A 15,199-nucleotide genomic window follows, 5' to 3' on the forward strand; every position below is an offset into this window, starting at 1 on the left:
AATGGAAGAATCACAGAGAAAAAGCGAAAAATTGATGAATTTTTAAAATGTTCAAACTTCACACTGAATGACACTTTCAATTCGTGGTAGGCTATTGTTATTTTATCTATCACCTCTTCTCATCGTCGACATGTTCGGAAAAAACGAATGAGAGAGAGAGAGAGAGAGAGAGAAAAAGAGAAGGAAGATGAATTGATAGCGTTGTGAGAAAAGGAGTTTCACGAAGATGGAAAGAAGAACGGTTTTTTGTTCTTGCTTTGGCAATTTTTTTAATTCTTCTTTTTATTAGCATCTAGGCTTTTTATTTTTTTTAAAAAAATTTTTTGTTTATACATACAACATAAAAATAAGGCATAAATTTAGAGAATTAAACCCCAGTTCTTTTGGGTGGATTCGCAATAAAAAACGGAAGACAACAAGTCATATAGCAGTGGGCGTTTTTCGCCACGTCGCGTAATTTTAAAGTAAAGAATATATAACCAGGAAATTTTGTTTCTCGAAGCAGAATCGCCTGTAGAATTATTGAGGATTTCCCATAAAATTGTATGCCTTGCTTTCAGTTTTTCTAAGAATTTAAGATGGATTTTCTCTTCTTTTATTTTACTTTTTTGTTTTCGTCACATAATGTCTGCAAATATAGTATACGTATGCGATAGATTAGAAATGATGTTCAAAATAAGTTGCTGAAGTTTGGATGTAGTGTTGGTAATTATTGAATCGTTGCGTTAATAAGAAGAATAAAATGCTTCAACTTTATGCTTGAAAGAAGATCTTGTTCGTGTTTATAATTAAGTTGACACATCGAGACATGTCTTGCTTATATGGTGGCGTCGAAATAAACAGTACAAATACGCATAGGAGGTCTAATGGTTACGAGCTTAATAGAACTGGTACAGCGAGATTAAAACTGACTTCTTGTTTATGCGGACGCGTTAGTAGTCCGAAGAGTAGAATTTTACTAAGAGACCAATATGTTCAAACTGAGACCTTAAAACGAAATAGTTGGCAACGTGCAAAAAGCTTGCTGAATTCGTTTAAGAAGAGAAGGCGTGACGAACACATGGTTGAAAAGGTAGGTACAGCCTATGTAATACTCAGTCCCATCCTTCATCTGCTTTATGCTTCTTGCTGCGGGATATTTTAAACAGCTTAAGGGAGGGAGAGCAGAAAAGAGAGAGGGAGGGCGGAGGGTGGTTTAGAAACATATTTACCAAGACTTGCTTGTCTTGGAAGAGTTATGAAACTACACGTTTGTTTTGTAAGAATACCACATAAAAGCTGGTCATTATTTCTTTCCCTATTCTTTAAAGATAATTCCGTGATAATTTTGAAAGATTTGGTTGTACATGAGTGATTTCTGTTCTTTATAAAAAATTTAATATATGTGAAACTGCTTGCTTAATTTTGATGTGTAACATTTCATAATGTATGTTCGTCCGAATAAATTTATATTTTGTCTTTCTCGTAATTGGTCGTTACTACTTTTTCTTTATTGTGTCGTTACTACTAGCTCGTAATTGTGTCGTCACTACTTGTAAAATCCAGCTTGAAATTGGTAAACATGTTTTGTCATGTGTGATGTTATTTATAATTCAGTAATTTTTTAATAATTTATGTCGAATTCAAATTGACATGACTAGTGAAACCTTTATTGAAAAGAATAAGTTAAGATTTGTTTTTGAAACTGATATATACTGCACGTTTATTTCGTGGGAGGACTTTCGTGTCTTGGAATTTTTACGTTAGTTCTATGCATCGTTTTCCCGTCAGATCATATTGTTCCCGTCAGATATGCGCTTCATTTTTCCGTCAGAACACATAGTTTCCACGTCAAAACACGTCGTTTCCCTGTCAAATCGCGCATCTTTTTCCCGTCAGATCAGCCCATTGTTTTTCTTTCAGAACACATCGTTTCCCCGTCAGATCTGCACATCGTTTTTTCCGTCAAAACACATCGTTTCCCCGTCAGATATGTGCATTTCTTTCCCGTCAGATATACATTTTTTCCCGTCAGATATCCATTGTTTTTTCGTCAGATATACATTGTTTTTTCGTCAGATATACATTGTTTTTTCGTCAGATATACATTTTTTCCCGTTAGATATGCATTGTTTTATCGTCAGATATACATTGTTTTCCTATCAGATGTATTAAGGGTTTATTCTTCAAATATCAACATCATTTTTAGTCAAATACAATTATCGTTTTCTCTTAAATTATTATGCACATGGTTTATCAAATATAGATATCGTCAAATCTTTCCGTAGTGATCACCCGTTATGTTGAGGCGTTCGCTATATAGAGGCTTCTTTCACCAGCTGAGAGTGTTAAGTTTAATTTTAACTGTGTTTATTTACAGTTAAAAAATGTCTACAAATAGAATAGTGAAACTGATAAAATGTTAAAAGGAACTTCATTTTGTTTATCACTTTTATGTTTTAAAGCTCTACAGAGATAGGTTTATAAAATGTGTCGGTATTAAAAAGTGCTTGAAGTGTTTCAATCGTTTAACAATCGGACTGTTAAAGTGTTTACGGTTGTGGTTGAACTTCTGTTATATATCGACGTTTGCTACCTCTGAAACGTTAACAAAATTTCTGCACCAAATGGGATTCAAACCCGCGTACTTTAAACTGCCCGCCTTCAAGTGAAAGCTTCTCTGGGGCTGTCGTCATCCGTTCGGGTATTCGCCAGCAACTATCTGCTGGGATGTATAAAATGAACATGTATCATCACACCAGGCGCTGATCACCATTAGCCATTGTCAAAGATTGATTGCTTAACTAAATTTAGGCCGAAGTGACGATTCGTTCTATGGACGGATGCCCGTGCGGTCTAAGGCGTCAGCCCTAGAAAAGCTGTCACTTAAAAGCAGGAAGTTTAAAGTACGTGGGTTCGATTCCCACTCTGTCTGAAAATTTAGTGAACATCTCGGAGGTAGCACACATCGATGGACCACAAAATCCACATCGATGGACCACACAATCTGACTGTTTGTAGACGGTGCATAGTACCTACTCACCATAGTTGCGTACATATAGCAGAAAGGCAAGGTGATCCATGTACTTTGTTTTTTCCTGTCCGACATACACGGTAAATATGATTTTCTACAGCTGTGCAACACTTGTTGTGCAACTGTCGGAGAGATATTCTACTTCTGCAACATTTCTTTTACGACGTGTGTTCCCCATAAAGTGGTAACTGCGACGGTGGTGCAACTGTTGTGTGATTGTTGTGCAGCACATTTTATGTTAATAGAAACCACTCTTTAATAATGACGGCTGCAATGCCGACGATAATTGCTTATTTGTTCTTGTTATTGGAGTTCCCGTCGGTTATTATTGTATCGTCGATTTCCCTTCATAACGTCGCTTAATTTTATTAAGTAAAAAACGCTTTCCTGTTGTGCGATAAAACAATATTTTTTCGTTCCCCTTTGTGATTTCTCGTCTGTGTTTTGTCTCAAATACAAAAGTTCAATTACTGGACTCCGTCCTTCTTTCGTATTTCTTCCTCTTTCGGTTACCATGTTGAAAATATATTTTTCTTCACTGTCTGTGGCAGTCATGTTTATGAATTGTCAGAAGAGTTTTTTCAATACGCATTTTTCTAATGGATGGTTCCAAGATTAAGGTTTGCGGTTTTCTTTTTCGTTGATTAAGCTTTTGGTAAGTTCCGTTTTGTGTTTGTTAGTTTGTACGACAGAAAGTTTTCTTTGTGGGATTTCAACCATCCAAAAAATTCGTTCGGCGAGAATTCTAAAAAAAAAAAACAATACACTGATATAAACAGTGAAAATCTGTTGTTGTTGTTGTTATTGTTGTTGTTGCTCAAGTCTGGCATTTTTTAATTCAAGAAGAACTTTAAAATTCAAATAATTAAACAAAAATTAGAATAAGTTTAGGCTCAAATCATAATTTTCAAAACTAGGACCAGCCCGAGTCCATCTGGAACAAAAACGCCTATTTTTTTCGTACAAACATCAATTTCGGTAAAATTTGAAAAAAAAAATAAATACGAACAAAATGAGGCTGAATTCTGAATTGTGGTCTTGATAAGAACAAAATAAGAACAAATCATCCCGAAAAAAGCTCGAAAATTAAGAACAGCCAGCCTCAGGTCAGATTTTGCTGATTATTAATAAAAAAGCACGTATTTCAGTTAAAAACGTGGTAATAACATTCCACATATACACGTACACACAAGCGTGAGTAAAATTACGCACTATCGTTTAGCATTTTGTTAGTGTTTCTAAAGCGAACAAAGGTTGATATAAAATTCAATAGTTATCGAGGTGTCTTTCTATTTCAGTTAGTTAACGTCCAGTAGCTTTTCTTAAGAAAAAGTGTTTACAACTGTATTCTGTTTTTATTTATTTATTTTCTTCTCAGATAATGAATGGAATGGAGAGAAATGAATGTTCTTATTGTAGAACATGTTAACTAATTTTTCTTTTTATCTTTTTCTATATTTTATTTGATTTAGCTAATATAATAATGAGGGTTGTACTCTTAAAAAAATTATAAAAATAAAAAAAGTTCATGTTGCACGGCGGTGATCACCAAGCCGATGTTTTTTAAACTGTAGCTTAAAATAGCTTTTAAAGTACATGAAAAATAGTGGTGTAGGAGGAACTAGAGAGAACTAGAGAAAGAAAGTGCCCATATTTTTGTTGCTATTAGTTCAGTTATTATTGCTGGATATTCTTTACTCTATCTTTACCACATAAATATTTAAGTACCTAGTGCAAAAAGAAGCTCAAAAGCGAGAACGTGTTTTACATATTGGCAACGTTCAATTAAAGTTCGTTTGTACACCCCCCTGGTTAATGTGAAATGTTGGTAAAAATTACTGTAGTGGTATGAGTTGCTCAGGGGGTGTTGGTTATATTATAAGATAGAAAATATAAATTTGCCATGTGTTTTTGTTCTGTGAGAAGAATTTAAAAAAAAAGTATACTGCTCTTGCAGATAGATTCATGTGTTGTTATTTTTTATGAAGAAAGTGGTTTTATAAAAAAAAAAAATAAAAAAAAATAGAGAAAATGGACCGCGTTAATCTTTTATCTCCGAATATGAACAAAACGAGAAAATTTTCAATGCCAACTAAACGGGCTGTGCTTCGTCGCGGTTCTTATTACAGGCGTGGTTTGGAAGTTCTTGTAGACGACAAACAAGAAGAGGTAAGAAGGAGTGCGTTTGATATTTACCCGTACCGCTATAAATGGAACCAATTGGTCTAGTAAGGTGGGGCTTCTTTACGCAAATATCAACTAAAGAACCTTTTTCACGCTTCTATTCATTAATCAATTCGTATAACATATAGCAAATTAATTTTTGTTATCTCTCCACATTGAATAGCCCCCGACAGTATTACGATCCCTGCAAAAAGCATTAATCATGACTGCGACCCTGGGTTTCGTTTATCAAATGAACCAGAGACCTGTCAAGGAGAAAATTATGAAGACTTATTGCGTTGAGCTGTCTACGTTTACCAGCTGTTAATTTTGCATAAGTTATTTTAAAAATAGTAAAACTTTTTTTTTACTCTTTACATTAGTAAGCTTTGACTTAGTTGACTTCTCAGTTTTAATATTCGCGCCTCTCAACGAAACACCCTCCTGCAAGGTGTTTATTTTAAGAATGAATGCTGTACTGACGTAGAAATGTTACGTGTATGATGAAGCGTTTTTTCATTTTTAAAGAGCAGACATTACACGTTACAAGTTTTTCAACAAAATGTAGTTAGTTGAGCGTTTGTTTTACAAGAATCAATTTTACTGCTACCTCATTATTTCTTTTTTTATCTTAATATTTTTCTTATTTAAAACTCGTGATATTCGTCCATGCATTTGTAATCAAAATATTAGCACTCGGGGTTATATTGTGTTCGCAAGAAGCAGATGGCCTCGTTTGGAGTTATTACTCACTTTACTACAATTGTTGTGATGCAAAAAAAAAAAAAAAAAAAATGTCTGTCTGTAAATGGTCTTTTTTCTCGTTCGCTCATTTTAAATGTGATTCGTCTCTTTTTCAGTTGTTTAAGATTTTTTTCCTATTTTTAAGCCACAAAAATCTGCAAAAATTAGGTTGAACAAGTTATAACATTTAATACTAAATATTGATCGCGCAGTGAGTTTTTAATGAAGCGTATATCTGTGTGTTTTTACTTAAACTTTAACTAATTTAAGACAAAATAGCAGCAATTGCGTACTGTAGGCATTCAAAAAAAGAAAATGGACAGTGTAAACCGCGCCTTATAATAAGTCATAGTTTAAAGGGTTCGTAAAACCAGGGAATGTCAAGGAAATAAATTGGGCGTTGTTTACGAATAGTTTTAGGAAGTTTCAAAATTGAAAAAGAATATTTTTTTATAACAATATTCAACTGCCATAAAGGTTCTGCATTTTCTTAATCTTTTTTGCATTTTTAAGCTTTATGATCCTGACCTGTTTTTAAAACTAGCCAAAAGATATAGCCATATATTCTGTTTAAAGCCTAGAAACCATGCTCCTTGCTCGTGCAAGTCAAATGTCCTTATATAAAGTCTAGGATCGTGGAAGAATAAAATATTCTTATGAAAGAAGTTCTATTGTTACATCACGCGAATTTTTAAAATAATTTTTTAAACTTTATCCACTCTATGCATTAATTTTTTTTATTTTTCTGTTGTTTTGATTTTTTTTGTAACATGTAGTAATTTGCTTTTCTTGTTTCCATGCTATGTTAATGATTCGTGTCGAATATATTTGCTTCATGCTGGATAAAAAACATCTGCTTTCGTTGAAGTTTTCTTTTTTTTTTTGCAAAGATGTTTCTTGAGTAAAATGGAAGTAGAAGTAAATAAAGCAGATTATTTTGCTCGTAACAAAAACTATTTGCTTGGATTGTTTGGAAACGCGGATTATTTTCTCCGGTAACAAAAAGGACCGCGGATTATTATCTCCGGTAACAAAGAGTTTACTTGGGTTGTTTCGAAACGTGAATTATTTCGCTAGTAACTAAAGGCGTGTGACCCAGGATTCTTTCGAAACGCTTTTTTTTCTCTCGCAAGAAAAAAGGGTTAAGCAATTTAATTTGCTCGTACCATACAGAGTTTGGTCGGATCGAACGCAGAATATTTCGCTCGTAACACAGAATTCGCTTGTATCTTTTGTATCATTCAACAGAAGAGATAGTATCGATTGCAAGCTGCGTTGTTGTCAACCCACTTCAAAACTTTGTTTGCCCATATAAGCGTTTGCCAAGTCACTTACTTAAAAAAAAGTGCCTGCGATATGAAGAATGTACCCACAATGCGCATGCGCACACGACGTAAACAGTGATGAACACAGTACTGTTGGATGTGTTTCTCTTGTGCAAGCGATGTTTCTACACTGATAGTATAAAGAAATTTTATCTACCCAACTATCAGTAGTATTATGTGCTTCTACTCAAATTACATCGCTCAAATGTGTTGGAAAAAGTTCAAATGTTGCTGTGTAACGACAAACAAAAGAAAAGTAAGAACACGATGCGTGCTTCATAAGATCGTAAATACTCGATTGAGCCCCCTCCCCTTCTCTCAAAAGAGCCCACCCTAAAAACAAGCCCCATGGAGGTTTAACTAAGTTGGGTACAATACTTGCTTTAAAGAAGAAAAAAACATTTGAACGTTTAAATAGAGAAGTTTCCCTTTTGGACTTAATTTTGTTTTGATTTTTTTCTCCAATATCTATATTATATAACCCGTATACGTCTGTCACCCAAAATGGTAATCGCAGTAGCGAGACACGAAATGCACTATATAAAGGACGGGCAAAACCGGGGATTTATCCACGGCTACCGACTAGTTTATTTTAACATTCTCAATAAGTTACAACCTCGACCTTTTACAATTGATTCGGCCTATTGGTTTAGTAACAACCTCAATTTTATATACAAGAATTTTAAAGAAGTACTTGGAACTACAAAGATAATTTAATGTCCGGTTTGAATTTAGGAAAAAACGACATAATTGTAAATGTATGAAAATTGTTTATTAATCTATTAAAAAAAATTCGTATTTCGCTCATTCTTTCATCTGTCAGGTTTGTTTCATTCATTTATTCGATGGTTCGTTCCGTCCCCCCGTCTGCCCGCCGTGCTTTTCTTTTTTGTAATTTGTAAAAATCATATTTGTCTTCTTTATTTTAGAAAGTGAGCATGTCCACGATGGACCTTACCATCCTTGGAGAGGCGCATGGCATGATTAGCGACCTTCTAGCTGACTCTTCTCTACCACTCAACGTGACTGGAACGCTTCGTATTGTAGCTGACATGATATCACCTTTGCTTCAACATAGTTTCCATCGTAACCAAAGCATGCCGCCGTCATTGCTGACAGTATTTGAGAAGCAATCGAAAGAAGATGAAAAACAAGTTATTAACCAGCCTGACCTCAAGGATGTCGTCCCTCTGTCTTTAAAGCAGGTATGTACATGAATTGCACACGTTTTTTTTTGTGTTCTTAAGATGAGCTTTTTGAATTTCCGCGCCTGAAGGCGTAGGAAATTCTTTAAAACCGTCGTTTTTTTCTTTCGGAGCATTTTTTGAGAAAAAATCGACCATGGGATTTCACTTTGCTCAGTCACAGATGTAAACTTCGTACCCAAGCTCCTAACTACTGGGAAGTCTCGTATTGACGTTTCAGGCCAAAATTGGTATTTGTTTTCGACAAAATTTGGCACAGTTAACAAAAAGAGTATGCTGAACATAATGGTGACATAATAATTTTGATTTTTGTCACCTAAATGTCATTTTAGGCCAAAATTGGTCCAAAAATTAAAACTACTTCATTTTCAACAAAAATTGGCAAAGTTAACAAAAAAAGTATGCTGAACATAATGGTGACATCAAAATTTTGATTTTTGTCACCTAAATGCTATTTTAGGCCAAAATTGGTCCAAAAATTAAAACCACTTCATTTTCGGCTAAATCTGGCACAGTTAACAAATAAAGTATGCTGAAAATGATGATGGTACAAAAGTTTGATTTTTTGTCACCTAAATGTCATTTCAGGACAAAATTTATCCAAAAATTAAAACTGCTTTATTTTCGACAAAAATTGACACAGTTAATAAAAAAGTATGCTGAAAATGATGGTCACATCAAAATTTTGATTTTTTGTCAACTAATGCCGTTTAAGACCATAAACGTTTCAATCGCAAGACTTTCAACCATGAATGATAGGCCGTATTTTTTGTTAGCAATTTCTTTTAAAAGGTGAGTTTAATGACATGTTTCGATTTGTTTGCGTTTGTTGTAAGATATAATGTCAGTGGTGTGCTTTATCTTCACAGGTTCATGCACCGAACCCCTTCGAATGTTTGGCACAATAACACAACGAATTAGCAGGTTTTCATCAAATATTTTGGTAGCGCGCGGAAATTCTTAGAGCCCCCAGGGCTTCTTGTTTTACATTTAGAACGTGACCTTTCAAAATACCAATCAGCTTGGACTTAAGTTGTTTATTGACTCACGGACACGAGTGTCCACGTTTTTTGTTGTTCATTTTGTTGTTTCTGTTGTGTAACAAATGGTTTATAATCAACTTTACAAAAGCTTACCAATTTAACATTAATTTAAGATCCCTTTTAGAAATGTTTGAAACTAAAATTGGGGAAGACAGAAGCTTTTCGAGTAGGATGCCTCGTCAGCTTTCTTATTTTGGTACTTGTCGTTAATTCCCCAATATGGTTCTAACCCTAACCTTGTGGGTTGGGAAGGAGGGAGGAAACCGACCAATATGTTTAAAGCTAATTTGCTAAGCAGTGTCCTTATTTAATAGGCAATTGTTGTTTTTCATTTTGTCTTTTATTCTTGCAAAGAACACAAAATATTTCCTTCTTATCTAGCGTCTTCAACGTAACTTGGGAGGAAATTCACGTCGTATGTCGAGCAGTTATACCACTACAACTTCTGCTACAGGAATGCCAACAATCGATATGGAATACCATGCGAAGAAGAGCGCCAGTACTTCCTCAGCCAGTGGTAAATGTAATACAAAAAGAACTTCTTATAGATCAAAGTCTTACGCTGGCGTTTTTTCGACAAGTGATCGGACTAAAGCATTTACAAATAAGTCTCATTCGTTTTCAACGTCCACCACGCGTAACTCACCAACCGCGTCGCCGTCGTCGAGTAAAAAATTGGACTCGATATCAGGCGAGGACGATATTTTTAAAGTGGAGATCACTCGCGGAAAGCCTGTTTATTTTGAGGGCATGGATACGGACAGTGAGGACGAAGAGTTTTCTTCGCCAGAAACTTCGAGCAGGACTGAAAAAGAAAACGTAAAACCTATCATAGAAGCAGTGAACAATATAGAAATTATTACCAATGATTCTAGGAAACTTGTAAAGAAACTTTCTAGTTTATCAGAGCAGATAGAGGAAGCGAATTCCGATAACAGTGACGTAGCTGACTCTATGTCTCATGTGGACTCGGTTAACCAGCCTGTCGTAACAGTGGAAATCGAAAACAATAAGCCTTTAGATAATTCTTTGAATAAAAATGTGTCTAGTAGTAACGAACTTAACTCGGAGGAGAGTGTTAAAGTTAATACAGATTCAACGACGGCTAGTCGTACGGCGCCGCCGTTGGCACAACGCAATGTTAATTTAAACGTAGCTGAAGTAGCACCCGTAAGAAAGACGTCAGTCGATGAATCGAATACTACGTTTCCACAGGAGAGTCTTTCTATACCAACAAATACAGCACGGAGGAGGAGCTCGCGAGAGCTGCATTTAGAATACGAAATGGCGGTGTCACAAGAAATTGATGGCCTCCTAATGAACTTAAATCAATGGGATTTCCCTATCTTCGAATTAAGCGAAAAATGTAACGTACTGACACAGGTAACAGAAATTTTTTCTTCTAAATATATGATGAAAACGAATAAAAATCGCCTTATGGAGAATCTTGTATTTCTCAGTCTTTGCGCCCTTCATAATTTCGTGCAGGGTAAATGCGCGGAGAATATGGCGTGATAGTAGGGAATCACTATTTTTAGAATTGTACTATACTCAACTAACATATCCTAGCTTGATTTTCATTTTTCTTTTGTAGCTCGCTTTTCGCATATTCCAAGTCTGCGGCTTCTTTACCACTTTCAAAATACCGGAAACTACATTCTTAAAATATTTCCGTGCATTGGAAAGTGGTTATCACAATATTCCATGTAAGTCCTTTGTCATTTTTAATTGATGGCGTTGTTAATTGATTAAGGAATTAATTTATTAATTGATTTATCGATGTTAAGCTAATTAATGAATGGTTTTATGAACACGAATCAGTAAGTCAATCCAAATAAATTCTTAATACTAACAAACAGCATCTCCCTCTTTCTTCGTAGACCACAACAGAATACACGCTGCGGATGTACTGCATGGTGTATATTACCTGACTCAGCATAAAATACCAGGCTTTAATTCCACCCTGTCAAGGCGGTCCAGCGTGACTGACAATACCGACTTGTCAAACTCATCGTTCGACGACGAATACACATACGGATGCATGTCGGATGTGATGCCAGAGTTAGAACTGATGGCGCTCTACACAGCCGCATCCATGCATGATTTTGATCATCCAGGTCGTACGAATGCTTTTCTTGTAGCTACTCTCAACCCAAAGGTAAGTGAGTGCCTTTGAAGGACGAGCGAGAGTGTATGCAACCGTTGTACCACTTCTCTGTTTTTAAAATGGTTTCAGTTACTCTACTCTTTGTTCCCCAACCTTCTGTCACAGCAATTATTTTAAGACACAAAATAAAGCTTTTTTGTTCTTGTTTTATACTTCGTGCATCGTTGTTTCGTGCATTTTTAGCACAGAGTGATTTTGGGAATCGTTTTGCACAGACAGCTGCTGCTGCTGCCGTTGTTATTTAAGATTGGCTTTTTCCTTCAACTTTGCGGTAACATTTTTTTCTGTTGCAGGCGTTACTGTACAACGACAGATCAGTGTTGGAGAATCATCACGCTGCTGCAGCTTGGTCGCTCCTTGTCACCAATCCTGGCCTGAATTTCCTCTCTTCTCTTGACCCCGCTGATTTCAAACGATTTCGTTTTATTGTGATCGAAGAGATTTTATCGACAGATCTGAAAAGGCATTTTGATTTCTTGACGGAATGGAATTCAAAGGTAAAGTTTTAGAGTATTACTTTTGGTTGGTAGAGTGGTTTGTGGTAACGACCGTTTATTGCGTCATATTCAATCAATCGCGGTCACATTTTTATAAACAAACGCCCAATGTTGATCGGTTTAATTCCACCTTGCCAATATTTATTAACCATTGCCAATATTGCCATGACTATGAATGAGACATCTTGACGTAAACATACCAGCTTGTAGGTTACAATCTGCATTATGAGTGTGCAACCTGGATTATTTTGGAAAATTATACTGTTTTTTTATTTAGATATCGGAACAGGGAGGTGGTCTGAATTTTTCGAGCGAATCGGATCGATTATTGGTTGGTGAAATGGCCATCAAGCTAGCTGACATATCCGGTCCAAGCAAGGAATGGAATTTGCATTATCGCTGGACCGATCGAATTATTGAGGAATTTTACCAACAGGTGAGTTTTTTTTAAACAATGATTAATGAATGTTGTCTTTTTATCGAAATCTCTCCTGAAAATAAAAACCACAAGACGTCGCACTTTTTAATGGCTCGTTTCCTTTTCTCTGCATTTCTCGCTCAAAAAGCTCATGAGTTTTGTTACCGCAGTGCGCACTTATAGATTATAGATTATAGATTTTGTCCCAAGTACGCACGCGCTAACAAAGAGTCTCTTAAACATTTGCGCTATAAAATGGAAATCAAGGATGACGCAAATGCGTCATCAAGGCTTTTGTTATTTTTTATTGACGTGTAAAACTCAACTCAAATAATAAACGGTTAATTGGATTATTAGACTAACAAATTTAATGATTTGTTTTTTAGGGTGAGGACGAAAAAACACTTGACATGCCGCTCTCAGCATACATGGATAGAAATGACCCAAAGGTGCCTCAGTTGCAAGCTTCTTTTATTAAGCATTTAGTTTCGCCCTTGTACATGGCTTACGAAAAAGCCGGCACGATGCCCGGTGAGTGGGTAGACTCCGATTCTGACGACGACGACAGCACAAACGTGTCCGACGCCGAGACGAGTGATAGCGAAACAGCAAAAGCGGTGAAAGCGAAAAAAAAGACTGTCTTTAGCATTGTTATTGATAATATTCAGACTAATCATCAAAAATGGTTGCGGATTATCGAGGAAGAAGGCGAAACGCAAGAAAATAACGAACTTACCGCTCAGAAGTCCTCAGATGAAGAAACCAACGATCAAGCTTCCAGCGGAACACCTAGTGGAAATTCAACTGAGAAAACAGATTAAACGAAAAAAAATGTCGTTAAATACGTTTGAAATCGAATGAGTGTCAATCTGCTCAACATGGTCGGGAATCTCTGTCAGGAAGTAAACGACAGATCCTACCTGTTACGATGTGCTTGCGTAAAAGCATTAACGAGCTGAATAAAGTTTGTGTTTTAGTACACGCGTGCGAGTGTGGTTAACATATCCACGCATAGGATATACAATCATTGATTGAAACAAGAATAAGGAAAAAAATATATATATATATATATATGTACATTACGAAAAACTAATAAAGTTTTTCCGTTCTCTTTTTTTACTCCTGCACCACAAGTCTTTGTACGTTAGAAATATATTTATTAGTGGGAAGACATTCTATACACAAACGAAATAATCAAAAAACGGAATCTTAAAATTGTCAAATGTATGTAGCTGCATTTATTTTCTGTCGTTGATATTTATTTACTTACCTAGCCAATGTGACAGCGGCTTTGTTATGATAACATTTAAATATGTACTGCTATTTGTAACATTGCGGTTCAGCTTGCTAGTGAGGATTCTTACACAGTAAAATAATTTATTAAACGTATCTTTTTTATGATATCATCATATTGTTATCCGTATTAGATTATGATGTTATACACAAAAATAAATGTGTTCATTTCCACACGGTAAAACTTGCTGCTTCCCCCTTTTTTAATTTTTTAACTGAACGCCCTCTTCGCCTCCTGTGTGCGAAAGGTCTTGGGTTCAAACCCGCCTAAGTCATGCGCCAAAAGTGCGAATTGATCCTTTCCGCTTAGCGCTTACCAAGAGAACAGGATTGATTTGCTTGTATAGCTTGCGTAGCTTAAATGGGAGTGCGATTGATACCAGTACTAATATAGGAATTGAAGAACCCATCCTGGGTAAATAATTCCGTTAATAGGGTGTTACTTTGTATCGTGCCAGACTGTGAATGCCGTAACTACATGGCATCCGAGGACAAAGATGACAAATAAACAGTCCAGTAAAGATATCATGCTTTATCAGGCCTTGATTGACTAAATAATAGACTTCTGCTTTCGTTATATAAAAAACTGAACTCAAACCTAACTTAACTGTCTTCGTAAATTTGAAATAATTGTTTAAAAATTGACTGCTTTAATTAAAACTGTTAAAGAAGAAAATGTGTATTTTGTTATGTAAAGAAGTTCTGCAATCCTTTCTTTAAACTGATAATATAAAGAAAGCGAGGCTAAGTTGTTTTAGCCGGGTGTTGCAAAAAATGTTTTGTCATGGAACAACGGAATAAAACAATGCATCTAATTACTCAGGTGAGCTTGTGAATTAAAGAAGAGTTTGTTGGTAGCACGTGCTTTCTAAATTAAAAAGAACTATCAGCCACTTTAACTAAACAAGTTTATTTACGTCAAAACAAGCCAGTACAAAAAGCAAAAACAATTATTTCATACTATTTGGATTTATTTTGGTTGAGGGAAACGATAAAGCGTGTTTGTTGGTGGGCCAGGGTAATCTCAGCAGAATTGGATTTTTTATATATAATGGAATTATTATAGCACAAACAACGCAGTTGATTTTGACAGTTTATACGAATTCATTTCCGCATTAATTAACTGTCCCTCAGACGCATAGCAAACTTGTACAATGTCAAACAAAGAATTGTTGTGATGATGATGGAAAATACCTAGTCCCGATTCAAAAGCAATCTTAAATTTTTTGCCTATAATATTAAAGCATTAAATACAAGAAACAGAAGAACAACAGATAAAATTTTGTTTCTGTTACAACCTCAAGCACTACTGCATTTAGTAAAAAGATACT

General features: G+C 35.5%; 1 protein-coding gene across 4 annotated transcripts in view; it reads left to right on the forward strand.

Moving 5' to 3' along the window:
- The window catches only part of LOC130654886 (cGMP-inhibited 3',5'-cyclic phosphodiesterase 3A-like), a 34,292-nt gene extending 20,250 nt beyond the window's left edge, over positions 1-14,042 (forward strand). Inside the window, exons 1-8 of one of the 4 annotated variants that reach the window (XM_057457536.1) lie at positions 464-1,072; positions 8,175-8,450; positions 9,875-10,876; positions 11,088-11,199; positions 11,374-11,651; positions 11,954-12,157; positions 12,435-12,593; positions 12,962-14,042. In XM_057457536.1, coding sequence (XP_057313519.1) covers positions 809-1,072; positions 8,175-8,450; positions 9,875-10,876; positions 11,088-11,199; positions 11,374-11,651; positions 11,954-12,157; positions 12,435-12,593; positions 12,962-13,396 — 2,730 coding nt within the window. In that variant the 5' untranslated portion in view covers positions 464-808 and the 3' untranslated portion in view covers positions 13,397-14,042. Of the gene's footprint in view, positions 1-463; positions 1,073-4,571; positions 5,183-6,763; positions 7,502-8,174; positions 8,451-9,874; positions 10,877-11,087; positions 11,200-11,373; positions 11,652-11,953; positions 12,158-12,434; positions 12,594-12,961 lie in introns of those variants that run through there. The other 3 variants (XM_057457537.1, XM_057457538.1, XM_057457535.1) reach the window with 3 other exon arrangements.
- The last annotated feature ends 1,157 nt before the right edge of the window (positions 14,043-15,199 follow it).

The sequence above is a fragment of the Hydractinia symbiolongicarpus genome, chromosome 8 (genome assembly GCF_029227915.1).
Source record: "Hydractinia symbiolongicarpus strain clone_291-10 chromosome 8, HSymV2.1, whole genome shotgun sequence".
In the NCBI taxonomy this organism is placed as follows: Eukaryota; Metazoa; Cnidaria; class Hydrozoa; order Anthoathecata; family Hydractiniidae; genus Hydractinia; species Hydractinia symbiolongicarpus.